We start from the raw sequence: 27,680 nt of genomic DNA, 5'->3' as shown, positions 1-27,680 counted from the left end.
AATCTGGCCTCAGAGGACCCCACGCCGCTGGTCTTAGAGGAACCCACGCTGCCCTTATATTGCCCCACGCTGGTCTAAAAGGGCTACGCACTGGCTTCTTTGGACCCAATGTCCACATTTGGCTATTTAACCTTGGATCGGAGGTCCCCCCATGGTTTTTCGCAAATACCTCACGTAAAAAGCGGCTGCTTTCCAAATTCTGGTTTAGGTGGACTTTTCAAGATTTTTTTCTGATTTACTGTGGACATTCTGTTTTGGTGGACCCAAAAAGTCCACGTAAAAATAAACGCACAGAACACCTTTTAGCTGGACGTAAACGTATCCGAAAGAACAAGTCTGTTTCGGTGGACTCAAAAATTGTCCACCTTAGGCGCCATCTATCTCTAAACTAAAAAATTTGATGGTTCGTAGTTCCAATATCTGCCACAGACGGCGCCACCATCGGCTGGCTCTGTGTTGAAGCTCGGAAACGCACGCCTTGATCAGCGCGGGCTAGCGCGGGCATGCAGCAAAAACGTAACATGATATGATTTATAGTGTGGTCTGTGGAATGTGAAGCGATCAAAATAGACGTTTGTTTTATTTTTAAAAAAGTGTAAAAATAAATTAATTATATTATGTATCTTAGAAACCCGTGAATTAGAGTATGATGAAGTTTTGTGTAGTTGCAACAACACTGTTTTTTGTTGCGGTGTTATCGGCGCGGCACGGCTCACCACGTGGCGGTGTCAGTGTTGGGATTTGGAAGAGATAAAGCTTTGGGTGGTACTAATTTGTGTGTTTTTTTGTGCTGGGAGCTTTTTGAAGTCTGTGAGGTAAGTGGAAATTATTTGTAGACATCTATTTGTTGGATACTGGTATTGCAGAGTACCGATTTGCCATGCGATTGTTTGGGCCGGACTTGCAGGCGTCACACTTCAACTTCTTTTTGCAACCAAGGAGCGGGGCCGGATGGTCACTATACCCAGAGATGCTTTCTAATCAAACCAAACCAAAATAGACCTAACCAAACCTAACCAAACCTGACCTAACCAGTACAACCTACAACCTAAAACCTACAACCTAAAACCTACAACCTAAAACCTAAAACCTACCACCTAAAACCTACAACCTACAACCTAACCTACAGCACCTCTCCTTGGTTGCTAAAAGAAGTGTTACGCCTGCTTTACGACTACCCTTGAAATGTGGCTAGCCGCTACTTGCTATTTCTTTACAAGATCTCAGGCCTCGGGGTCAATTAATGATGTAGGTACTCTGGCTCCGGATCAATTCAACAAAATGCAGGGCTGCCCTACATTGTGCACTAACCTGTTTGAAGTATGTACTTGTGTTCAGGATCCCAATCTGAATCCAGTTTAGGGGAAAACACCATGTTTATAAGTGTAGGTTTTGGGCAGTGGCGCCGGGCGCGGGAACCGGGGGTTAGCGGGGGCTGAGCCCTTCTAACTTTACCCCTAATTTGGGGAGGACAAGCTGCCCTAATAGTTCCTGGTCTCATGAAAAGTTGTGGGGCACTGCTCCCACGGCCCCAGAGTTGTGGGGGCAAGCTTCCCTCACTGCCCCCTCCCCCGGTTCCTGTGCCTCTGTATGAATCTATGAAATTATGTTGGTAGATTTCCGATTTTGATTCCTCCAGCTGTGAGGAGGGGGGGGGGGGGGGGGGCTCAAATACATAATGAGCCCCCCAGCCGAAAAGTTGGAGGGGCTCAGCCCCCGCTAGCCCCCCCGGTTCCCGCGCCTAACTAGGTCATTCAAAGACATTTTATGGTCATGACCTCTTAGTGTATTGTCAATAGGCCAAAGCTTGAAGAGTCTCTCAATCCCAAATGGTTTTCAGCTCAGTTTTAGCATTTTGTTATCTTATGGGTCACCTTTAATGAAATTAAGACCCACTTTGGCCTTATGACCTTAACTTATGGGTGGGTCCCCCAATGACCTACCGTTATGTCCATTTTGTATATCTCAGAATTTGTATATCTATGACCTGAGGTAAGGTCAGGTCAGATTCATTATCTTTACATTACAAGCTTATGGATAAATTTGAAATGCGCACCGCTTTGTGGAAACGAGTCAAAACCACTCAAGTCTTTCAGGATTTTGACATATTGAATCATCTATGACGATCCAGGTATCATTTACTGACAGAGACAGGAAAAGGTCATCTGAGTTCGTGTGAGGTCATCAATAGTTGATTGTCAATAAACCATGATAAATTGGCGCTAAAGACATGTAAGTGGCACCAAACTGCTTGCCTTGCCAAGTCACGCGTCGTTTGCTATACAACGTGACGTATCAACCCCGCCCCTATTGGGTCATGACCTCTCCCCCACCAGAGGTCAAGTTTTAAATTGGCCTTAATGAAGGTCATCAAGTATTTGTTTCGAATCGCCTCGACAAGAGAAGCACAATGGTGTCAATTTTATGTCTTTATTCAAAAGTTTTATCTACTATACTTAGGTTACTATTTCAATAACATTTTATTTTTATGACCTCTGGTGACCTCAATATTGACCTGACGCATTTTTATTTAAAAGTTGTAGCTCTTTGACCGACCTATCAAACGCCGTTTGCTGCGTCGATGCGTGGTTTTCGAGAAATAACGGGGGGCTGATAAGCCTGCCCTGCCTGCCCGGAATCTTACCTTTCAGAGCCCGCCCGGAATATGGTTTAAGGGTGTATACTGTATACAGCGGTGTCCTTTGCCCAGTTTTTTTATTTTTTAAGTTGCCCAACATGCCGTACTCAACCATACAACTGACCTTTTAGCATCATTTGTGTATAACACTGCAAATTGCACACATCTCAGCCATTTAAATGTAGCGATTGAAGGCATAATGCCAGTTGCCTCATAAAATATAATGGTACCTATATACCTAAGTGTGTTGTTGAGAAGGTCAACAATGTAAGGTTTTCAAGTGAGGAGTAAAGGCCAGCTCTAGAGTGCATTGTACTAGGAACCGTTAATACCTTGTTTGAAAGTCTATTTTTCTTGACCTTTTAATTCAATTCGTTGTTGGAAAATTGCAGTGGCAACAAAAATTATGAGTCACCTGCTGCATGCCCGTTGGCCATACAGATTGTCTTCTTTCTGCCTTAGTTACTAAAAGCGGCTAAAGAAAGATAAATGCTTACAGAAAAATCTCACCATACAGGCTTTCTTTCCAGGTGACTTGTTAGCTATCTTACATGCAGGCTTTCTTTTCAGGTAGCTTGGATGTTCAGGCCACTTTGATAGTCCAAGATGCTGTCTGGTACTAATGTACGCAAGGTAAGATGTGGGGTCATCCAATCTGTTTTATGTGTCTGCATTTAACAATCTCCATATCCAAATAAATAAAGTAATATTTATTTCGAAAGAACCATTCTGTATTGAGTTACTTCTGCCGTGCCTGTGAATCGTGAGAGGCAGTTTCACTGCCTCAAAAGTTAGAAATATGTCCTTAAATTAAAGTGGGAATGGGGAAGTAGGGTTAACCATCATTCTCCTTCGTTGCGCGTATAAAAGACCCATTGTTCTTTGAGCTGTTAATTATTTCCCTTCCCTTTCGAGACGTATGTGAAGGACAGAAAATTGATTTTTAAATTCAAGGTGATGCGAGTAGATCATCACAGGGTAACCAACACTAACAAACTAACTAACACAGGGTAGTAAAACTAACTTTTGTTGAGAGGAACGGCCGAAAACGTAGGCAAAGTTTGGCGGCGCTACGCACGGTAATTTTCCGCTCAGCTCAGAAAAAATACGGGTTGGCCGTCCAGACTGGTCCAGACGCCCCTTCCCGGCTCGGCGCGGATTAGTGGGAGTGAATGAGTGAGTGAGTGAGTGAGTGAGTTACATTAACCCGCGCCCGGCTGGGGGTCCTGGATTTCCACGCCCTGCTGGGGGGGGGGGGGGTGTTTGAACACCCCTCCCCTTCTAACTCGGCTCCTGGGCCACGTAGCGATACGCGGAAGGCGGCGTTCGAAAGAGCGCCAAAAATAATGACGAAATCACTTCGGTCAATTTTTTGGTCAAGTCAAAGGTCAGGTCACCAGAGGTCATTGAAGGCAAAATTTCGCCGATTTCCAGGTCGAATGTCGACAATTTCCATGAAGCCAACGCATAACTCGGGAACCAATAGAGGTAAAGCGCCGCGGAAAAGCGCATTCGATAGCCCTATTAACGCCCTTTCTGAATAATTCTCTCAGATTTGACCTAACGTCAACGGTTTTGCCTGCAGGGGGCAAAAACTGCAAAATAGCCGATTTTTTCGGAAACAGTTTTTCTGCAATGATTTTTTACCCAAGCCTTGTACGAGCTTACTTTTACCGACATCGTGTTCCTCTCGTCAAGACGCATCGAATGAACTATAACTTGACCTTGAAAGGTCAACTTGAAAATTTGACATCAGGTCAAGGTCATGACCTGACCGGAAAGTGTCATGTTGCATATCAGTTGATCCGTATCGTCGAGCTGAACACATCTAAGGCGTTTTTATCGCTCTAGCATGCCTCTATCAAAAGTAATTTGCGAAAAACTGTTGATGCCATTCGTGACCTAAGATGACCTCAGGGCATAAACAGGGGTCATGGACACCATTTTCATGTTCAGTGTGTATAAACCACTTGTAATTCAGTGTTTGGGAGTGTTTATAATGTCTTTCGTCCAAAAGAGGCGCATTTCAATTTTCTCCCATTGACTTATAATGGGGAGGTCGCAAAATTGACCTGACCTTAGGTCATCGATATCAAAATTCTGAAATATGCATTTTGTACATGCTATTGCTCTTAGCAAGCTCTGAAAGTTTCAAAGCGATCGGTCACTCGGTGTAGCTATGACAGACATTGAAACTATGAGGTGAGGTCACTTCAAGTGACCTGGTGACCTGACCTTGAATGACCTTGGTCTGAAATTTTCACAACATGTGTAGAATTGATGTGTGATAAGGCGTACAAAAAACGAGCGCCGTTTTTGAGATATTTGCGAAAAACCATAAGGGGGGTGTTCAAACACCCCCCCCCCCCAGCAGGGCGCAGGTTAAGGGGGCGCATGTAAATGAATTAATCATTCCTTTCTACCCGAATTATGAATGATGAATTGCGTGTTACCATGATAACCCTTCTATTTTTTTTTTAAATCATGGTGTGTCAATTGAAGTGAGGTAATATTTCTTTTTTTTAGAAGCGACCAGCAGCTGTTACTTCTGGACGAAGGAGGAAAGTGGCGAAAACTGTTCAGGTAAGTGTTCGTTCAGTATCCATATGCGAAAGACATTATTCATATTTCGTAAGCACCACAATTGTTTCTCATTTTGTTAATGCTTAGCTAGCAGACAATTTCATGAAGGTTTACTGTGGGTCAAACCTGGTTTGCTGATACAACTTTTACTGAGGGCATTATTAAAGGGATAAGTCCCGCGGAAGCAGCCAGGTAGCGCCTACACAATATGCAATGGCGCCTCACTTGCACCTTCTTGTGTGTCTGGTCGGGACTATCTCTTGTGGTATTAATTTAAAGAGACGCTAAAATTGTATTGAACGTAATGTTTAATTTCTCCTGCGTACTTGCTCTTAATCGGTTATACTCTAAGCAATTAGTAATGAGCCAAGTTACAGATAAAACGGCCAAGTTATGATTGATGGCCAAATGTTGCCTTGAGCAAAATAAGGCAACATGTTTCATCAACAATTACGATTTAATTTCGGATTTTGAAAGATTAGTTTTTAACTTCTCTTTTATATAGCTGATATCGATAAGACGACGCGCCACTATTACCTATCATCAGCCTCTTTTTGCAGGCTGAACACTAAAGCTAACAGTGCATTAGGAACACGTGGAGGGGGGGGGGCGAACTTACCAATTAGTTAAGCTAAATTGAAGAAAAGGTAATTGACGGAATCGATTTTTTCAGGATCTCTATTTTGTGGAAAGAATATTAGCCCACCAGTGGAAAGACGGCAACATGATGTACCTCATCAAGTGGCAAGGTTTCAGGTAAGCGTTGGAGAGTGGGGATAACTGGGACGCGGGAGAAGTGGGACACCTTCAATATCTTAGTGACCGATTGGACAAACAATTTTGTTTTTGCATATTTTCTCATGAATTCCGTTGGTGTGCAGACTTCATCGTATCATGTACTTGTATCTATTCCCGGGAATGCGGTGGGACCGCTGGCTCTTGAGATAAAGGGACCAGGCCTTCTGGTTCTTTCCATGGTTGTTCAAAGTGGGCGTTTGGTTGCGTCATCCTGCTGGAATGTCCTGGTGGTTATCGCAGTAATAGCATGGTCTTTCTTGGCCCCTGTTTCAACATATGCAGTATATTGTGTCGATGCGGGTAGCCTCGACACTTTGTGTGCACTAGGGTTAAAAAAGAAAACGATTCATTGATCGGTCTGATGGCTAGGGTCATTCATTCCTTGGTTTGGGAATCACCGAATAGGCCTCTGAACCCGTTGGAAACGTCATTGTGAAAAGGACATTGATATGCTTTTACGTTAAATCAGTTATTTTTATTGATTAGGTTCCTTTTAAAACTACAGAAACTGCATTCTGCCTAACCAGTAGTGAATAAAAGACATTCTTTAGCATGTTAACTGGTCGAAATTTATGGGTTTAGAATTGAAATAATTCACTCACATTATTTTATTTCACGCACACACTCGCGACATAATTCAACTACCTAAGGGCGACGCCTTGTTTGGGTGTCGCGGGCCGAAGGTTGTGTTTTGCATTTGTGCTAGGGGTCTTGCCATGGAGGATTCCATTGAAAACCTGAGGATGACGGAATCTTTCCCCACTCGCAGGGAATGGGGCTAAAGATCCCGAGATACCGGTGACATGGAACATTTACGGTGCGACGCCGCGAGAAAGAAGCCATCTAGCTTCCAAAGATAATCCACTTCTACTTGATTGTTTTTTTTGTTTTTTTGTTAAGCTGGCCTTCTGACATCCTTTCCTTTTCCAAAGGATGCCTACGTGGGAGCCAGCGCAGAACCTGAATCCTGTGATCCTTCAAAAGTACCACGGTAAGAGCCATACATTATGCATTCCAGTTAGCTAAACAAATCTACGGCTTGTGTTTTTTATTGGGTTTAGGTGCATGCAATTGTGACTTAAAAGAGCGTTTAATTTTTCAGTCGTTGCTTGTTTTGTTGTGCTTTATCCCATGTTTGGTTTTTGATGGACTCCATCCTTTATAAGAGCTTTCTACATCAATTTATGATGCGATTTTGTTTTCTTGAACGCTGCGAAAGCCAGTGGGTGGTTTCCCCAGGACGTGTGACTGGTCTGCCCATTGCGTGTCATATGAGCCAAATGATGTGGCAGTCGGGTGCCCCTAAAACCAAAATCATTAATTGCCGTGTGTGTACTGTGTACCTACAGGGTGATTTTTTTTTAACTGTTAAAAAGTAAACGTCAATGGTGGTCCCTAAATCGAAAAATCGCGTGCAAAAAAGCAATGCACGTGATAGATAAATCTGGGACATTTTGTATGGTGTCATCATTTGTCCCTTTTGACCGACGGCCTCGGCCCCAATGGAGCCTGAAAATGTCCCACCAATCGGGCACGCATGGTCCACCGCCGTTCAGTAAGGAACGACACAAAACGATGATTCTGAAGCATTGAGGCAGTTCGAAGCATACGATGATCAAGGAGATACCTCAGAAAGACGTTAAATAACGCATGAACAAGCTTGTAGTCATAAATAACCTTCAAACGGTCCATCTGGCGTATGAGCAGCTTTTGAAGAATCAGTCTTCAGGGAGAAAGAAAAACAGCGAGTCAGACACCATCAGGGCCGCCAGTATCAAAATCCTCGACCTGCCCTCCCTAGACTTCTAGTTTTTGGACCCAGCTATGGCAGATATAACAAGAAAACATTGGAAATATCTGGCAGAGCTGAAAATGGGCGATAGGAGCCTTTTCAGTCCGCCTAATGAGTATGAGAGTCCATGGTACTGTTCAACACGTGCTCAGGCGGGCTGAGTCGTGTCGGTGAGAGAGGGGGTAACTTCAAGCACGAGTAAAATACACGATGGACGTTCCTTCGCATCGTGTCTGCATGAAATCAAAATGTCCCAGAATGCTCGTCATCCTGGCATATAATTTTGCAAGATATATTTGCATTTTAACCCCACTAGACCTCATTACTTTTTAACAAGTAAAAAAAATCACCCTGTATATTTGTGCCTTGTGATTGTGTATGTACAAGGGGGGTGTTTGAACACCCCTCCCCCCTGTGGTTTTTCGCGAATATCGCCGCCGTTTTTGGCACACCTTATCATACATCAATTCTACACATGTAAAAATTTCAGACCAAGGTCGTTCAAGGTCAGGTCACCAAATCACTTGAAGTGACCTCACCTCATAAAAAGTTTCAATGTCTGCCACAGCTACACCGAGTGACCCATCGCTTTGAAACTTTCAGCGATTCCTAAGATCAGTAGTATGTATAAAATGTATATCTCGGAATTTTGATATCGGTGACCTAAGGTCAGGTCAATTTTGCGACCTCCCCATCATAAGTCAATGGGAGAAAATTGAAAGGCGCCTCTTTTGGACGAAAGCCATTATAAACACTACCGAACACTGAATTACAAGGAACTTAGACACACTGAGCATTAAAATGGTATCCATGACCCCTGTTTATGCCCTTGAGGTCATCTCAGGTCACGAATGGTATCTAACAGTTTTTCGCGAATAACTTTTGATAGAAGCATGATAGGGCGATGAAAACGCCTTAGATGTGTTCAGCTCGACGATACGGATCGACTGATATGCAACATGACCCTTTCCGGTCAGGTCATGACCTTGACCTGAGGTCAAATTTTCAAGTTGACCTTCCAAGGTCAAATAATGGTTCATTCGATGCGCTTGACGAGAGGAACACGATGCCGGTAAAAGTAAGCTAGTGCAAAGCTTGGGTCAAAAGTTATTACAGAAAAACTGTTTCCGAAAAAATCGGCTATTTTGGCAGTTTTTGCCCCCTGCAGGCAAAACCGTTGACGCTAGGTCAAATCTGAGAGAATTACTCAGAAATGGCGCTAATAGGGCTATCGAATGCGCTTTTCCGCGGCGCTCTATTGCTTCCCGAGTTATGCTTTGGCATTTTGGAAATTGTCGACATTCGACCTGAAAATCGGCGAAATTTTGACTTCAATGACCTCTGGTGACCTGACCTTTGACCTGACCTTTGACCTGACCAAAAAGTGACTGAAGTGATGTTCTCATTATTTTTGGCGCGCTTTCGAACGCCGCCTTCCGCGTATCACTACGTGGTCCAGGAGCCGAGTTAGAATGGGGGTGTTCAACCCCCCCCCCCCCCAGCAGGGCGTAGAAATCCAGGATCCCCAGCGGGGCGCTGGTTAAAGGAGCTAGGCGCGGATACAGGATTTTCCTTAGGAAGGACACGATTTCCAAGGGGGGGCTTGACCTTCAGGGGAGGGGCTTGACCTCCAGAGGTCCGGGGGGCTTGACCTCCAGAGGTTGGGGGGGGGGGCTTGACCTCCAGGTTAGGGCAGTGGACGGAATTCAGGGGACGTGATCGACATCTGTTTTTGTCTATGGCCAGGGCGTCCAGGGGACCTGTCACCTGTGCTGGTGCCAGGGACCCGTTTTTTCCATTGGGACCAAACTAGAGTTCTGCACGGCTGCAATTTTCCACAGCCTAGCCGCCCCGCAGCCATGGCTCCACAGCCACAGCCGCCCACAGCCGTGGCAAACTGTGGGCAGCCAGCCGTCAGCCGGCCGTGGATACTTTCAATGAAATGCAACCAAATAGTATATAATAAGTTGTTTTTAGTTGAAACATATAGCCAAAGGCACATTGCAATGGGCTATAGATTTTCAAGCTCATGAAGCATCATAGGTTAAGTGGTTGTGTATCTGGCTTTAGGCGGAAGGCCTGAAGCCTGATGCGCATCGCATGCCTACACAAGCCCTTGCAAGGGGTTAAGAAAGATGGGTAGGTAGGTAACAGAAAACATAAACAACGAACCAGAATAGAAGCACTAGCAGTGTAGACATCTAATGCCAAATCCTGAAGCATGGTTGTGGGACAGAACAACAGACCCTGATGCTTTTCATTATCAATGTTAGGTATGGAAAATGAAACTGAAGTTGATGGACTGTCAAACAGTGATTGTCTAGTCAAAACTCTTGCTTCTTTCTAACCTTGCATATTTTCTGGGGTGTGATATGCCAGGCTTGAAGCAGCCTTCTGAGCAAGTCTCAAACTAATTTGATATGCAAGGCATCAAAACACTAGTGAGCATCCAAGAAAGAAAAAACATTCATCTATTTTGATTTTTCCAAATAATGATCTTCGCTCAAATCCCCAAGGACGTGCGAGCCACAATTGCCTGTTTCAATCAAAAATTTTACTTAAGTTTTTAATGACGTCAATAGAAAGGAAGTGGCAATAAATTGTTTTGTTTCACTATAAACAGCCATAAAAATTATAATTTTTTTAATAATAACGCTATGCAGTTAAAAACTTGCTCTAAAACAAAGATCAAGTATCAAATTTTTACATTTTTAGAAGAAGACGTCATTTTGTTAGTAAAGTCAACAGCTCGCGTAAAAAATATTGTGTTCAGGGTTTTCACCGTCATGTGAATTACGTGTTCAGGGTTTTCACCATCATGTGAATTAACCGTAAGTAAGGTTCATGCTCACTTATAATCTACTTCCATTGGCTTCATTGATCGGCATTTTCTGGTAGCGGTCACTCACACACCAGTTAGAACATAAAGCGCCAGTTTTATATTACGTAATTGGACTTGCCCGAAAATCCAGAAATTCATCTAAGAGGTATTTTAGATAATATTTTATTAAGCCTTTACCTGCCTTTACCTAGGCATGATTTCTTTTTCTATTACCTGAAAGAATTATTGAACGCTCGTCTTCAATAGCTGTAAGGTGCTCTCCTAATGACCAGGTGAGATTGATTTGAGAGGGATGTGACAATGCAACATGTTGCATTTTCTGAAACTGTCAAGCTCTTGATGATGAAGGAACAATTGGTACCTATTATTAGTATTCTGTACCAGAGTGCAAACTCCCCTACAGCAAATGGTAAAACCATTACAGGTTCTCAAAGGCTTCACCACTTTCAATGTTGCTGGGCATCCTTTGCATGATTTTTACAGGCTAGACTGCTTATCAGAATGTAAGATTAAGGATTTAAAATTTTATATTTGAGTACTTAAGATTGAGCTTGAAATCTCACAGCCGTGGCCACAGCCGTAGCCGTGTTCTTGGAGATATTTGCAGCCGCCCCGGCCCACAGCCGTGGGGCTGCAGCCAGCCGCGGCTGCAGCCGGCCGGTGCAGACCTCTAGACCAAACAGTGAGGGACCACGTGAAGGGGGTCCTTGATATACCAAGGACCCTGTATTTCTAGGAGTTAGTAGTGGCTCAAGAGGACCTGCAGGCGAGGTTAGGGGTCCCGGATGACCGGGCGCCTGGCTTCTGGGCCATGTGCTGCTAGAGGCCTGGGCTGAAAGGGGTCCTAGCTACATGGGGCCCACCCTTCTGGTTACCCGAACTGGGTCCTTTCGGGGAGCCGGCCAATCAGGGGACCCGTGCCGTTGAGTGCCCAAGTACCAGAGACCCACCCGTCTTCGGGGGAGGGGCTTTGACCTTCAAAGGGCCATGTTGGCGGGGAACTAGGCCTGCAGTGGCTCGTTCTTCCAGGGACCCGGGCAGCCAGATGGTCTACATATGTTATTACACCTGTTTGCATTTGCCTTTGACAGATCTGGATAACTATACAGTATCAGTTCGGTAAAAGTCATTCATCGTGACTATACCTCCATAACCAGTGTCGCCTCCTATATGCATAATGGTTAAACAGTTAAATCGGTCAAATGTAAAGGTATAGTAAAGGAATCGACCTGTGCTGCTGGGGCCCGTCCTCGAAGGCCTGTGCTGCCGGCGTTGTCGGGAGCCCTGGATGCCAGGTGCCCGATAGGCGAGAGCCAAGTGCCAAGCGCTTCTGGGGTACCGGGCCTTTCGGGGGCTCGTCGGTCTGTGATACCCGGGGCACGGACTGTTAAGGATCCGAGCTGCCGGGGGATCAGAATACCAGAGGGGGACCAGCCATCAATTACGTAGGGGCCAGCCGGTCAGGATCAGGGGCCCGCGTCCTGCTAGTGCCCGTCCTGTTAGGGTCCCGGTGCCAGAAGATTTGCATGAGCCATCACCCCTACCCTTTTGGATGTTAAAGCGGGCGTAGCCGGAATGGCAGCCTACTACCTACTGCATCCTAGTGACGTCACTGGGAGCATTCAGCTTTAACCCGCGCCCTGGTGGGGTCTGTTTATAACGCGACCTGGTTGGGGGGGGGGGAACTATTCCCCCCTCGTATCTCCGAAACTACTGGACGGATCCGCAAAACTCAAACGGCGTTCGAAAGGCCTGTCAAATTTGTCTACGGAAATCAAATTTCATTGACCTCGGGGTCACCGATGACGTCACAGGTCAGGTCAAAGATGAAATGTTTCACCGTTCACGGGTCTTCTAGGGAATGCGCTATAACACCAAGGAAAACGCATTTTGTCGAGAATCAGCGATAGGGCGTCAGTTGCCTAGTAGATATGTTACTATTAGAGGTCACTGACAATACCAGGTCAGGTCACCAAGGGTCACAGGTCAGGTCACATGAACCCAACTTTACTAAGGTTGTGTGATGCATGTTTTATGGCCAATTTTTCATTTCCAACTCAATGGTGTTGGTTATAAGACTATCAGGTACGGCTTAGGTCACTTTCTGGTGAAGGTCAGGTCAAGGTCAGGCCAAAAAAGGTCAAATTTTAAAGTTGATAGTTTTGCATAAAATGGGTATTGATTCGATGCAGCTCGTCACGGGGGAGTCTAATGGTGGTCTTTGTTTTGCGCTACGGGGTCTAGAATTGCTAAAAATTGAGTTTGAAAATTTGACATCATCAATTTTGAACAGTTTTTTCGCTATAACTTCGCCAAAAAAAGAGGTATCAATCTCAAATTTGGTATGTGGATAGAAGGCGGTAAGGACTACCACATATATTCCGGTTTTTGCGAAATTCAAAAAACGTTTTGGATTTTTCGACTATTAAATCCAAAAATTTTTTTTTTGATTTTTGGGATCAAAATCCAAAAATTTTAAAAATCCGAGATGGCAGTTTTGTAGCCCTGTCAATTCTACAGCTTTTATGTCATTTATGTTTATTTATGTTTTATGCTTTTTTATGTTTATCATTTTTCTGTATTTGCAAAGCTATAGGCCTGACAGCTCTTCCCGCGAAACCTTTTTTGGTTCGAAAACGGCAGAACATGATGTTACTCTGACGTCATTTCCGGCCAACCTATCATAGCCTTTGGAAAAATTTTTGGTCACAATGTGTAAAATTGATGTCCGGGAGGGTACTGAAAGTTTGGTGACGATCGGCGCAGCGGTTCTGGAGATATATCGAAAAGTCTGGAGGGGGCAAAAAATAGCCCCCCCCCCCCCCCCCACCAGGTCGCGGGTTAATATTGTGTACCCTAGACGCTAACCTACTAAGTTGAATTGTTTTTTTTTTCATAAGAGTTTTTTAGTTTTGACTGGTGTACTACTTAAGTATAATACCAAAATGGTATCCTTTCAGGCCAGATAAGGTCAGGTCAAGTCAACCATTATTATGACTAAGATGTCTGAATGACATAAAATCCCTAAGCCCATCATCGTATTTCCCTTCAGTTTTCCTTCGTTCCAACGATACCCATGACGACCTATTTAACAAAGTTACTGTAGGAGGGCAGGCCAGGTCAGGTCAGGTCAAGTCAACACTTATTATTACGCATATATCTCTGCATAACTGTATTTTAGTACAAATTGTCTCTACTTTTATGCCAAGGAACATCTAAGCTTTATCTGGCAACCCATTACACTTATGGTAAATCACGATCCTTAAATCTGACTTCTGACATTGCCGTGATCTAACCTGACATTTGATACTTCCAAAATTGTGTACACATTACCCTAGGTGTGCAAAAGTTTCCTGTTGTGTGCAAACTTTTGCATCCTGTTGTGTGCAAAAGTTTTGTTTTGATACACCCAGACATTTAGAAGATTTTTGGGAAAACGTTAAGGGGGCAATAAAGTCCCCCCACCGCGTGGAAGGTGGCCTGGAGGCCCACCGCCTGCTGGGTTAACTTCGCTATCTCTCAAATATAATGTTAAGGTGGGATACTGGTCTCGCAAAACAAAGACCACCATTAGACTCCCCGCGACAAGCTGCATCGAATCGATACCCATTTTATGTAAAAACTAAAAAAATATCAACTTTCACCTAATTTGACCTGACCTTGACCTGGCCTTCACCAGAACGTAACCTAAACTGGCCCCAAATGTCGCCTAACCCACATAATCGCATTTGTCATGTAAAATGGACCATAAAACATGTATCACACGACACTTTTATTGTGAACCTCAGTGACAGTAGCGGCGTAACACCTTCAATTAAGGGAGGGCACTGCCGACTTTTGGTCCCATTCTTTCCATGCAACGCCCATAGGGCTAATGTTAAAATGCCAAAATCAAAGGGGGGCACGGTGCCCCGGTGCCCTCCCCGTTCCGCCGCCTATGCTCAGTGACCTGACCTCTATGATCTGACCTGGTATCAGTGACCTCAAATAGCAAAAGATGTGTTTGACGGACAATGCCCAATCGATGATTTTCAATGGTGCTCCTTTTTACTCGTTTTTACAACACATTTCTTGAAATGCCTGTAAACGGTGAAAATTCGAACTTTGACCTGACCTGTGACGTCATCGGTTAGGCCGAGGTCAATGAAATTAGGTCACAAGGTAGTTCCCTGTTAGCGCTATCCAAAGCCGTTTGAATTTTGAAAATCGGCCGGTAACTTTCCGAGATCTAAGGGGGGTGGGTAAGTTCCGCCGATAGACCTACGGGCGCGGGTTAAGTCTGAACGGTATAGATGGCTCTTTGTAAACTGTTTTAGTAGTTATGAAACGCAGCAGTTTAGGCCTGGTAGTGGTACCTGTCCCGGAGCTGTCTATTACGTTTTGGTGGGCGACCTTCCTGACTGACTGGTGTAACTGTACCAATGCAAGTATGATGCAGAAAGAATGATGTCAATATAATGTAGAACGATTTAATGCAGAAAAGCGTCCTGCGAACGTTAACTGCTTTGGTCAGATCCTAAAGAAGAGGAAGTCTGTCATATTACAGGGTCATAACTTCGAAACCAGAATTTGCTTATACAGTGTCCCAAAATTTGTAGATGTGGGTGGGAAACGACATCGAAATGCAGATCATTTTCCACTCTCACCTCCAGTTTTCAAGCCCAATTTTCCACTCCCAATCCCACCGAGAAGGAGCAATTGCGGGAATGGTTGTTTTACATCTGTCACAGTTGTAGATAGATTAATGTTTTTGATCATTTTCCCACTCTTTTTGGGCCTTACCTGACCGACAATTTTCACTTTCATCCTTTTTTTGGTCAGCAATTTTCCCCTCTGACACCCAAGCAAAAATATGATTTTGGTACACTGTGCTTATATGTATCCCCACGGTGAAAGGCTGGTTCGGATGCCACTCATTATACATTTTTTTAAGGCTTTGTGCAGTAACACTAAAATTGGCCTTTGTTTTTATTGTTAATGTTTTGCGTCTTCCAGAAAACCTCGGCATTCCTGTACCGGACTCTGCTGGCGCTCACCTACAACTGGACCTGGACAAAACGGTGGCGGGAGCATCAGCTGCAGACGCACCTGTACCGGACTCTGCTGGCGCTCACCTACAACTGGACCTGGACAAAACGGTGGCGGGAGCATCAGCTGCAGACGCACCTGTACCGGACTCTGCTGGCGCTCACCTACAACTGGACCTGGACAAAACGGTGGCGGGAGCATCAGCTGCAGACGAACCTGTACCGGACTCTGCTGGCGCTCACCTACAACTGGACCTGGACAAAACGGTGGCGGGAGCATCAGCTGCAGACGCACCTGTACCGGACTCTGCTGGCGCTCACCTACAACTGGACCTGGACAAAACGGTGGCGGGAGCATCAGCTGCAGACGCACCTGTACCGGACTCTGCTGGCGCTCACCTACAACTGGACCTGGACAAAACGGTGGCGGGAGCATCAGCTGCAGACGCACCCGCTGCAGACAGACCAGCACACTCGCCCGCTGCAAATGAACCTGCAGAGGACGCACCTTTGATTGAAATGCGAACGCCTCCGCTACAGCGGCACAGAAATCGGATGGTGGCCACGCGTGAAAACATGTCGTCATTTAACAAGGTTGCGCAAGTTCTCCCCACGATACGTGTACAAAATGATTCCAATGATGACAGACTGGATGACGTGGTGTCAGACACAGACTCTGATCCTGACTGGATGCCTCCCAGCAACGAGTCTGCTGACATGCTTGACCGGACGTGGTCCCTCGACGAAGTGTGTGAAATATTTCCTGAAGTGAGAGGTGAGATTCTTCCCAATTCACCCGATCACGCAGATTCGAACCCATCACTGCAGTCACACGCCACCTACTCACCTGTCGCGGGAGCATCTGCGGACGCCCTCTTGCCACCCGCACCCGCAGCTGCAGACGCTTCTGCCGCACCTGCCGCACCCGCACCCGCTGCAGATACTTTGACGACCCAACCTGCAGTGAATGTACCGACAGCGAGTACATCTCGCGAGGATGAACCTCACCTGGAAGGATCCCCCAGTCATGGTGTCTTTTATAGAGTGTCGCCTACTGCTAAAACGTACGATACAATAAACTCATGCCTGTTTTGTAAAAAGAAAATCAAACAGAAAATGCGCCGCCATTTGAAAACAAAACATTCAGACAAACAGCAAGTGGCGCATGCCATGACGGGGACAGCTGATCAACAGGACAGAAAGTTTTCCCTTCTTATCAGCCGGGGTAACTTTGAGCACAACTTGGAAGTACTGGAAGCTGGGAAAGGGGAACTTATGTTGAAGAGGAGACCCAAGAAGCCCGACATACCAGTCACCAAGTTCCTGCCATGTCCTGGATGCCTGGCGTTTATGTTGCGTGAGGACCTGCAGCAGCATCATCCAGTTTGTCCTGCAGACAACATGGACAGTCTGGACAACGCAATGATCACCACCAAGGCGGAAAACCTGCTGCGCAGGTTTGATCCAGGAGACGTACCTGAGTTCGTAAGGGAGATACGAGACAAAGCTATAAGGGACGTAGTTTGTGGCGACAGAACGTTGGTGGCATATGCCAACTACACCGTAGAAAGCAAAGGAAAAAACGAAAACCACTTGAAGCCAATAAAAACCAGAGTGACCAAACTAGCCAAAGTTCTCCTAGATGTACGGGACAGGAAGAGTCAGCCAAACCTCACTATGGATGAGCTTTGTGACGCTCGATACTTTGACGACATTGTGCATGTGACAAAGCAAGCAGCGGGATACAGGGAAGGCACTAAGCTGACCCCACCAACGTTCCTAGTGCCTACTGTGCCAAGAACAGTGGGAACTGCGTTGGGGAAGGTTTGCCATGTACTACTGGGCGTCAGTATGCGAGAAGGAAACACGGAGATGCAGAACCGAATCTCCATCTTCAAGAGACTGCTAGAAAACGAATGGGGCGATAAAATGGGGCGCGCCTCACTCGAAACATTGAATTTGAGAAAACAGAACGCAGAGAAACAGCTGCCAACCACCGAAGATATGAAACGGCTACAGAACCACCTTCAGACCAAACTGGCATCCACGATGGAGTCTGTGAGTAGAAAGCCTAGCGTCAAGTCATACAACACCTTGGCGTGCGTAACAGCCGTCAGCCTCATGGTGTTCAACAAACGTAGAGGTGGAGAGTCCATGAAGATTCGTGTCCGTGATTACACTTCAAGAGCGGCGTACACCCAAAACGAGACAGTCGTCAATTCGCTATCAGACTTGGAGAAACAGATCATGGACAAGATGTGCCTGATCAAAACGCGTGGCAAACGTGGAAGGACTGTGCCGGTTCTCATACCACAGATGGAGAAACGGGCGATCGATCTTCTGGTTTCTCTCCGTGAGTCGGTGGGTCTGCGTGATAGTGTACCAGAAGAGGCGCTCCTCTTCTCAAAGGCTCCGGAAGGAAGACTCGTAAACGGGTGGTATCAGCTGAAGAAAGAATGCAGAGATGCTGGTTGCCGAGACATAAACGCCATCACTTCAACAAATATGCGCAAATATCTAGCCACGATCGCCCAGATCATGAACCTATCAGAAAATGAAATGGATCAGATTGCCTCACACCTCGGACACGATATAACCGTTCACAGAAAATACTATCGCCTACCGGACAGCACAGTAGAACTCGCGAAAATAGCGAAACTTCTACTGTCTACCGAAGAAACGCTTGGAGCCAATCTCGACGATGATGCTGAAGGTCAGTACCATTTACCATTCAGAATACGTAATTTGTCTGAATAACGCATAAATAGCTTGTTGGTAATTACCGGTTGTTCTTATTTATTAATTTTACCATTCTCAGGAAATACATGTAATTGTAAACGCTAAAGCAAGCACAATTGAGCTGGATGTCACCGTGTTTTTCGGGTCGGCCCCATACATGTCCGCTTTAATTATTGTCGTTCTGTGCTTCAAAACAGATGTGCACCGCATGTCAAATCCTAGCATGTACACCAGCATGCGTGGCCTTGTCCACTACACCCGCGCAGCCCGTGGAATGAAAAGTGAAATTTAAGTGAGGGCCCATTTTCGACGCGACGATTTTCGACCCGAGGCATCAAGTGCTGCGGCTTGTTTATTCAGAAGCTGTTCTTATCTCCGTAACTGTAACACATCTGATTTACATACAATAGTTGCGGCCCAGTAACACTGTCCGCAGTTCGTAAGGTATCGAGATATTTATCCTTAGTACTTTCTGTTGTGTACTTTCGGTTGTGTTTGCTCTGTCACACTGCCACCAGCGGTCCTCGTGTGCCCTATCACTGTGTTGGGTCATAGTGTTTTGTCTGTGTGGCCGCCAGGAGCGTCAAATGCAGTCGGCGCTACGGCTGGCCGTGTCAGCGACCCACCTGCTCGGCCACGGCCAACAGGCAGCCGGCTCCGACGTCAAGTAGGCGCTACGGTTCCTGACGCCAGCAGGAGCACTTGACCAGCAGCTCACCGCCACCGCACAGGACCTGGCACAGCTCGGCACAGGTACACGATCTTATTGATCTGATGCTTCATAACGCTTGTCATAGTTTGTTTTCACCTTCGTGACCTTTACTTAAGGTAAATACTTAAGGTTAATACTATACTGATAAGTGCACTGATTGTTTATGTGTCCCTATTAAATTAGATCATGAAATGAGAAACTTTTACTGTTCGTGTGAATCGTGATCGTTCACTCTGATCCAGCACGGCAGACCAAAGTGTTCGTGTAATCGTCAAGTTCACTAATAATTGCGTATCTGATCGAATCGTTTCATTAACCGGAGGACCAAAAGAGTTCTTTGGTGAATGTCTATTTCTTGAATATTCACCACACAATGCACGTTAATCGTATCGTACGACGCCGGCGCCGTTGCGCCGGCGGAGCCGCGTCGCCGTCGTCGTCGCGTCGCGAACTGCCGAGCCGGCCGGCGTCGGGCCGGTCATCGCACACATGTGCCCCAGATGACCACGCGGGCCCCAGTACACCACGTGGGCGGCGAGGCTCGGCTGAGCCCGCCGATCGCTGCCGTCTCCTCCACGGCACAGTACGTTTTCTCTCAAACATGGCCGGCCCGAATTTTCGCCTCGCTCGCGGAAATTCTAAACGTAAGAGAGAAAACATTAGCGAAACAACAAACAGCTGCTCGCAGGCAGTGTCTCTGTCTGTATCGTACAGCAATAAACGACCACTAAAGCTAAGACTGTAAACTACGTCGGCTGCGCCGCGCGTCGGTCCCGATCTAAGGCTGCTACACTCTAAGGCTGTAAACTTCTAACTCGTACAAGACCAACCGGCTAAATGAGCCAGGAGCGACACTGCGACAGTGTGAACGCTGGCGACTGTCGGACGGCTCACAGCTGTTGGCTAATGGCTAAACACCAAACACAAATGACCGGCGCACAGAATGAACGACTCATTCTCGCACACGCACACGTTAACACCGCGAATGGCGGACGCAGTAAACACTAATAGATGGCCAGACTCCGACACTACTCGCCGGCGGCACAGAGGGGTCGTAAACGACTCACCTCAGTCGTCTCACACGCGCACATTACCACTCTGAGTCCATTTACTGTCCGTCACCGTCGCGCTCGAGACGGCAGAGACCAGAGACCGACCGCCTATTCCGAATTTCCGACCAGTGGCGGTGGCCACTAACACTTTGACCACCTGCACTCGGCTGTCGGCGCCAGGGAACACGGTCACCACTCGCTCCAATAGCCAGTGCCCGCGAGGCAGGTTGTCCTTTGTCACCAGCGCTAATTCGTCGAGCTGCACGTCTGCCGGGTCTGCGCGTCACTTCACCCGTGTGGTGAGCGTCCGGAGGTGCGGCCCGGGGCCGGCTTGCCCACTTGGAAGGCTGTAGGTCACTCGTCGGCGTCGGCGCTGGCTGGGCTGACCGTTTCCGGCACGGCATGCAGGCAGGTGTGTACCGCTCCGCAGCGGCCCTGCCACTGATGACCCAGAATTGGTGCCGCAGGTGAGTCAAAACGTGCTCTGCCGTCTGCGCCAGAATGGGAGAGCTTCTTGTGTCGATCGGTGACTATCAGCCGAGTGATGTCTCCGCGTGCAGGTAGAATCACCCGGTGCTTGACCTTGAAGTCTAGCTGAGCGTGGCGCAGCTGGCCCCCGACTCTTAGAAGGCCGCTCGAGTCCAGGAAGGGGTTAAGCCGGTGCAGCTGGCTGTTCGGGGGAAGCCGCCTTCCGTGCTGGAGAGCGGCGATATCATCGCCGAAATGCTCGGCCTGTGTGCTGAGCAGCCAGACGCGCTCAGCTTCTCTCAGCTCTTCAGCAGTCAGCGGTCCCGTCCGCCGATCAGCTGCTGCCCGGCTGCGGCTGTTGTAAGCGAACCTGCGCACCCACGCTGTCACACGCAGCAGCCTGAGCCACGATGAGAACCGGCTGGGGTTTATGGCCGGCTCAGCTCCCCTGATGACGCAGGCTGGTGCTCTCATTTCGGCCGTTTCCTCGTCTCTCGGGCGCTCTGTCGGGCGGGGCGGCGCGGCGGGCCGGTCCTGAGGACGGCGCGACAGGATGGCGCGACCTTGGCCCCACTCTTCGCCCGGTGCCACCTCAGCCACCGAGCAGCCTCGGCTGCCTATGTTCGATGAGTTCAGTGACCCTGGCACGTTTTGCCATCGAGTCACTTCCGAAGCGTCCTGGGTTTCCTCGCTGACACGGATATGGTGCACGTCCTTGTTGACTGGCAGGTTCTGGTACGGCGCGCGGCCGGTGACCGTCCAGCCGAGCAGTGTTCTCACGGCGCACGGCGCACCCGGTGGTCCGTCGATCACCTCACGTGCCACGATCAGTTCTATGACGTCAGCGCCCAGAAGTACTTCTACTGGACCTCGAGTCGCACTCGGCAGATCCAGGTCAGCGAGATGAGGCCATTTGCCCTTCTCCCGTGACCAGTCCATGGCGTGATTTGACACACTCAGCGTCGGCGTCGTTTGGGCGTTCCGTATTTCGTGACGTGTGCCACCGCTGCTGACAGGCTCGATCACGAAGGACACACGGCATGATCTGAGTTTCACTTCCGTTTATGGTACTCAGGACCGAACTGTCAATGGGTCCAGAGATGCCGAGACGGTCGCTCAGGCCTTCGGTCACCAGCGTTACCTGGCTCCCGAGGTCGAGAAGCGCGTGGGTCGTGCAGCGCCCAGCAGGACCATGCACCGTTATCGGCAGTGTCTGCAGCAGCACCTTACAGGGTGGCTCGACCACCGCAGTGCCGACATGTTTCACTGGTGACGGCGCGCTGCCGGCAGCACTGCGCCGTGGAAACACACGGCCTCCGTTGTGCAGAAGCGTGTGGTGACGTTTTCCACAGTTCTCGTGTCCACAGTTTGTACCGGACGGGCACGCGGCGCTGATGTGACCTCGCGCGAGACAATTGAAGCAGAGTCCGTTACAACCGGCAACCTCTGCTCTCTCGCTCGCTGTCAGCTGTAGGAACCTGTCACAGCGCTCTACGACGTGTGTCCCCTGACAGAATACACATGCGTCCTCACTCGCGACCGGCGCTGCCTTTATTGCACTAATTTTCTGTTTTACGACCTCTCGGGGCGCGGCCGGCGCTAGCGCAGTCGCGTAAACACGCCGCTGCCGGCTCTCCCCACTGTTGACCTCGGCCTTGGATTGCTGGTGGCCCGTCAGGGTCAGGGACGCACGCCCAGCAGCCACGTAGCCGCGCAGCCAGCTGTCCAGGTCGGGGAGCGTGGGGCGGACGAGTCCGTTGTGCACAGAGTGCTCGCCCCATTTCAAAGCCAGCGCAGCAGGAAGCTTGGAGATCACGGCTGTTACATTGGTGGCAGCCGAGATGTCCGCGTCGTAGTGAAGGCACTGTAGCACACGAACCGCGGTGCGAAGGTCACGTGACAGCTCTGTCACAGCCGACATATCACCATCTTTCACCGGCCGCGAATCGAGCAGTTTTTTCATCGTCGCGTGAATGACCCGTGCAGGGTCACCGAACTCCTCCTCTAGCTCACGCATAGCCTCACCGTACAGAGAAGAGTCGCACAACATACCGCGCACTGATTCCTTGGCCGGCCCGGTGAGATGAGCCTGGAGATAGGTCAGGCGCTCGACGTCAGTCAGGTCGTCTCGATCGTGCACTAGAGCCCTGAACAGCGCGATCCATCTCGGCCATTCCAGAGCGGAGCCGCTGAACTTATCCAGGGTCACTCGAGGCAGCTGTGGAGTCGTTTGCTGTCTCACGGGCTGTAGCGGACGTCGTGCTTCCTGCTGGTGACGGTCGTCGTATGGCTGCGCGCTCACCAGTTGTCCGTACTGGGAGGACTGCTCCACCCAGTCCCGGGTGCGTGAGGACCTGTCACCCGGCTGCAGCGGCTCACGCAGCTGGGCGGCTGGCTCACTTGGAGCTGCGGCAGCAGGCCGAGCTAGAGCCTGACGGTCGACGGCAGATGGCTGGTGATCATACTCCTCCTCCTCGAGCAGCTCCAGCTCCAGCTGACGGCGTTCCGCTTCGTCGGCGAGCTGTTGAGCTTCGAGAGCTGCCCGCTGTCGTGCCAGTTCCGCCTCTTACCGCGCCCGCTCCGCCTGCGTCTCCGCCTCCTGCCGTGCCCGCTCCGCCTGCGTCTCCGCCTCGCGACGCGCCCGCTCCGCCTGCGTCTCCGCCTCTTGCCGTGCCAGCTCCACCTTTGCTGCGGCCGCTCGCTGGCCCTGCTCCGCTGCGAGTTTGCTCAGCGCGGCTCGGCGGCGGGCTGCGCTGATGGTGGACGACGCTGCGCTGCCGAAGGTCTCGCTGCGGGTATGGCATGTCCGCGAGCTGCGCGTAGATTTCGCGTCACACTGTGCGACCGCCCTTGCGTCCGACCTGGCGTTCGATTTCGCGTCGGATTTTGCGTCTGACATCACTCCTTCACTGCACTCGCGTCCGGACTGTACGTCCATTCACTCACTAGTTCACATACATCCGGCCCGGAGGACCAAAATGTTCGTGTGAATCGTGATCGTTCACTCTGATCCAGCACGGCAGACCAAAGTGTTCGTGTAATCGTCGAGTTCACTAATAATTGCGTATCTGATCGAATCGTTTCATTAACTGGAGGACCAAAAGAGTTCTTTGGTGAATGTCTATTTCTTGAATATTCACCACACAATGCACGTTAATCGTATCGTACGACGCCGTCGCCGTTGCGCCGGCGGAGCCGCGTCGCCGTCGTCGTCGCGTCGCGAACTGCCGAGCCGGCCGGCGGCGGCCGGCCCGGCGCGTCGGGCCGGTCATCGCACACATGTGCCCCAGATGACCACGCGGGCCCCAGTACACCACGTGGGCGGCGAGGCTCGGCTGAGCCCGCCGATCGCTGCCGTCTCCTCCACGGCACAGTACGTTTTCTCTCGAACATTTACCAAAAATACAGTCAAAGAACTTCACGAAAAGTAAATTCAGCTTGCCTAAAACGCAATGTTTTTAGATGACCTAGGTTGTACAGACACACAAACCCACAGACATACAAACACATATCAGTGACCTTGACCTAACTTGACCTGAAATGGCCTCAGCCAGCCAAAACCTAGTCGGATAGTGTAACAAAGAGGTTCTTGCTGGCTTGGCACCACAATACGTCAGCGTCATCGGTATATGATAAGCAGCGCACTTGATATCCAACGGTGACCCCAAACAGCAACATTTTTTGTTTGACCTGACCTGGAAGGTCACTGACTGACCTGAGAAGGTAAAACTGTGTATCATTGGATTCGTCTCTTCCCAAAAAAAATCTTTTTAGTCTTTACCGCGAAGCTCTATCTCCAGCAGGAACGAAATGGCGCGGGGGTGGCAACCCCCCCCCCCCCCCCATGTGCGTTCTAGGATGGGAAAGTGGCATGTGCGGGCGAGGGTTAAATTGCGCTAGTTGAATTCACATGCTGAACGAACTTCATCATCGGAACTTGTAGATCGTATAACAAAATGTGACCCGGGTTGCAATGTACAGTACATTCTAGGTATGTCAAGGCGTTAGTGTGACTGGTTAGTCAATCTGGTTGTGAATTTATCGTTGGTGGGTCCAGTGAATAATTATCAGCTTGTTTACTTTGTGTCTCTTGTTCTGGTGTAATTGCCTGCATTATCTCTAAGTCATTCGTTCCATAGATATTTTATCTACATGAAGATGCCCATCCAATGTCGAAACACTTATTTTCTGCCGTCTGACTGCTTTACACTCGTGATCGATGGTATCAGCATTCTCCTTGGTAGAAAACGAGTAAAATGAGATGTTCAAAGGTCATCGACCATCACTGTCGTCAAAATATTTCAGTAAAGTCGTACCCTATTTCGTTTTCGGAAACCTCCTTCGGGGAAATAAATCCAAAGTAAAGCTAAATTTGTCAGTTAAAAGTCGTGAAATCAAGCTCGCACGATGTTTCAGCTCACATTCCCTAACTTGAATTCCTCCAATGAAACGGCAGGATAATAAGCGTCAGGGCATCTCTATGTATATAAGACCTCTATGATCCGTTCTACATGAATGGAAAGATGTGTTCTGGAACAAACGTTGATATTATATCTCTTGATTCACAGGCATGCACATTGACCCAGCAGTGGTGCAAGAATGCGAATGGCAAGCTCTGCACTGATTCCTCCGTTTTTAGCATTAGTGTTTCGCGTAACTTTCCGTTAAACGGACGGGGCCGCCGCCGGCCCCGGCCGCCGCCGTGCGAGTCGGCCGCCGCGCCGCTACGGACGACTGGCACACGCCACAAGTGTGATGGATTTTCGGCCAACGCGGCGACACCGGCGTAGCGTTCAATTGGCCGCGCTGCCCTGACGCTCCGGTGACGGACAGGTGGACCGAGGGCGCCGCCCGCCCATCCCTCCGGACCAGGCCAGGCCGGCCGATCTGAGGGAGGTAGGGAGGAGCCGCGTGGCTGGCCGAATGGACGGCCGCGCCGGGCCATTGTCACTGATTGTTGGCCATTGTCACTGATTGTTCATTGCCGCACCGAGGTCCGGCGATGTCACCGGAATGCCGCCACTGGTTTGAGTTTCCGCGAAACCGGCTTGCCCAGAGATGTTTGTCACTGGCATTGCTATGTGCTATTTGTGATGTTCATATATACCATTCCCGTTACGGAGTACATATCTTGTTTTGAACGTTAAGTTCCGATATACGAACTGGCCGTCTGAAAAAGAGCCGCACGTGCACGATGCTTGTAGATATTCCTGACGACCACGAACCGACCACGAATCAGAACTGCGCCTCTCGTAATGGGAGTGCGAGTAGTTGTTGCGAGTTAGAGCTCCTTGGCGAGTGGCTGACTCTGAACTGACTGACTAAACACCGGTTAGCTGTTTCACCAGCAGTCCCAGTGGAGGGAAGTAGGCCCAGGCGAGCAGGGTGTCGCAGCGTAAGTCCGACGATGGCGGCGCAGTAGTCGAATGGCGTCCACATTTAGCCGACGAAGGCTGCGCTGAGCGCCATACCCGCCTCACCTTATCTCCGAGTCACGTGTTCATGACTGACACGGGCAACCATACGGCCCGTCGTTGCCCACGCGCACCCCAGACGGGGCCGCCAGTCGCGGCCCCGGACACGTCAGTCCCCAGATCTGCAGTGATGTCGCCCGGCTCTGACGATGGCGCACAGCCGCCGTGTCCGCGGTCTCCGTCGCCGCCGCGGTATGCGGCGCTGGGCGGCGACTCGTACATGTCGCGGTCTCGCCATTGGGGGCCGAACGATTCGCGGCTCCCGCCGACCCCGCCGGCGACGAGTTTCCTCCGGCGAGTCCTGCGCCGTCTGGCGTGGTCGACGCTGCCCGGGAGGTTCCTGGCTGGCAAGCTGCTGCTGTGTCTACCGACGCACAGAGGTCAGTAGCTCCGGTGCCGGCCCTGCAGTGCTCTGAGAGAGCGTCGAGACCGCCTAACCGATTCTGTCCCTAATTAAGGTCTTTGTAAATATGTGTTCATCGTGCATCGTTTGTGATGTGAGCCGCGTGATCAGCTGCTAACTGATAATTTTTACTGCGATTTTGCTGTGGTCGTTGCTGGCGAATTGTTTAGTAATGTCGTGGCAAGCTGGTTGGGGACGCCCGTCTGGCTGTTCTGTTGACGGAACGCGCCGATCGACATGGCATGCAGCCATCCAGCGCCTCAAATCGGCGAATCTGTCCAGCGTGGTCTCAATGGAGTGCTGAGCGGTGCTAAAGGACATGGTTATTTTCATGCGTTCTGTTCACAGTTTTGTCGTGGCTGTGCTGTCCGCGGCCGTGCTCCACGGTTGCGACGTCTGCGGCCAAGCTGCCCGCTGCTGAGCTCCGCGGCCGAGCTGCCAGCGGCCGTGCTCTGCGGCCGTGCTCTGCGGTCGTGCTCTGCGGCCGTGCTTCCCGTGGCTGGGCCCTCCGTGGTCCCGTGATCGTGGCCGCGGCGAGGGTGCCGCGACCTGCGCGATGCCGTGCGCTGCAGTGATGGCGCCGCGCACTGTGCAGTGATTTTGCCGAGCGCTGCGTACGCGGTGGGTGCCGCGCGCCGCGCTGTTGAGCGTGCCGTATTCGGACGGTGGCTGCCGCGCGCAGCGTGGTGATTGCTGCGCTCTGCCATGAGTGCCGCTCACTGCCGTGGCCTGAGTGCCGCGCTCGGACGGAGTGCCACGCGCCGTTGTGTTGCGTCGCCTTCTGCCTTTTGATATGTGCTATCTCCGAATTTAATGTTGCTTGTTGCCGATGTTCGCTTCTTTTCGTTAAGAGGGTCGGGTATAGTCGGTCGATTTATTCGCACCGTTTGATTTCGTACCGGCTTCTCTTCTGTTTCTTATTGTTTTCTGCGATGTCACTTGTCCGATTTTATATCTGATTAATTCACGTCACTTAAGTATTTATTTTATATTGTCATAATAACTTACGGCGCTGTTCCTTTATTTTCTGTTTAGTTGCAGCCCTAGTACCTTAATTTCCGATGTCTCTTCGGTTTGTTGTCGCTCGCATGTTCAGAGAGTCCTGGTTGGCCGGCGCGAGCGGCGGTTGTGGAATACAAGCTCGTCTGTGAA

The 27,680-nt window shown here is 49.3% G+C and overlaps 1 protein-coding gene across 3 annotated transcripts; it reads left to right on the top strand.

The window, feature by feature from the left end:
- Positions 1 to 242: 242 nt before the first annotated feature.
- On the top strand, positions 243 to 27,680 carry LOC122391185. Of its 3 annotated transcripts, none has more exons than XR_006258305.1 (9): positions 243 to 815; positions 3,209 to 3,271; positions 5,165 to 5,221; positions 5,895 to 5,977; positions 6,952 to 7,010; positions 15,649 to 18,393; positions 18,998 to 19,172; positions 25,220 to 26,505; positions 26,877 to 27,680. XR_006258305.1 is itself a non-coding variant. In XM_043384861.1 (8 exons), exons 2-7 carry the CDS (start codon positions 3,245 to 3,247, stop codon positions 19,123 to 19,125), a joined length of 3,099 nt encoding a protein of 1,032 aa, XP_043240796.1. In that variant the 5' UTR covers positions 243 to 815; positions 3,209 to 3,244; the 3' UTR covers positions 19,126 to 19,172; positions 25,220 to 27,680. The 3 variants fall into 3 exon arrangements, 1 of the variants encoding a protein (XP_043240796.1); XR_006258306.1 differs by having other exon boundaries at positions 6,789 to 7,010; XM_043384861.1 differs by having other exon boundaries at positions 25,220 to 27,680.

The sequence above is a fragment of the Amphibalanus amphitrite genome, unplaced genomic scaffold, assembly GCF_019059575.1.
Source record: "Amphibalanus amphitrite isolate SeventyFive unplaced genomic scaffold, NRLGWU_Aamphi_draft 000425F_arrow, whole genome shotgun sequence".
Classification (NCBI taxonomy): Eukaryota; Metazoa; Arthropoda; class Thecostraca; order Balanomorpha; family Balanidae; genus Amphibalanus; species Amphibalanus amphitrite.
The sequence above is the reverse complement of the archived record's forward strand: the minus strand, read 5'-3'. Positions and strand labels throughout refer to the sequence as shown.

Coding starts and splice junctions, on each gene's coding strand:
- LOC122391185 (XM_043384861.1), top strand. CDS start 3,245: ATGCTGTCTGGTACTAATGTACGCAAG. Junction 3,272..5,164: donor CTGGTACTAATGTACGCAAG/GTAAGATGTGGG, acceptor TCTTTTTTTTAG/AAGCGACCAGCAGCTGTTAC. Junction 5,978..6,951: donor ATCAAGTGGCAAGGTTTCAG/GTAAGCGTTGGA, acceptor CCTTTTCCAAAG/GATGCCTACGTGGGAGCCAG.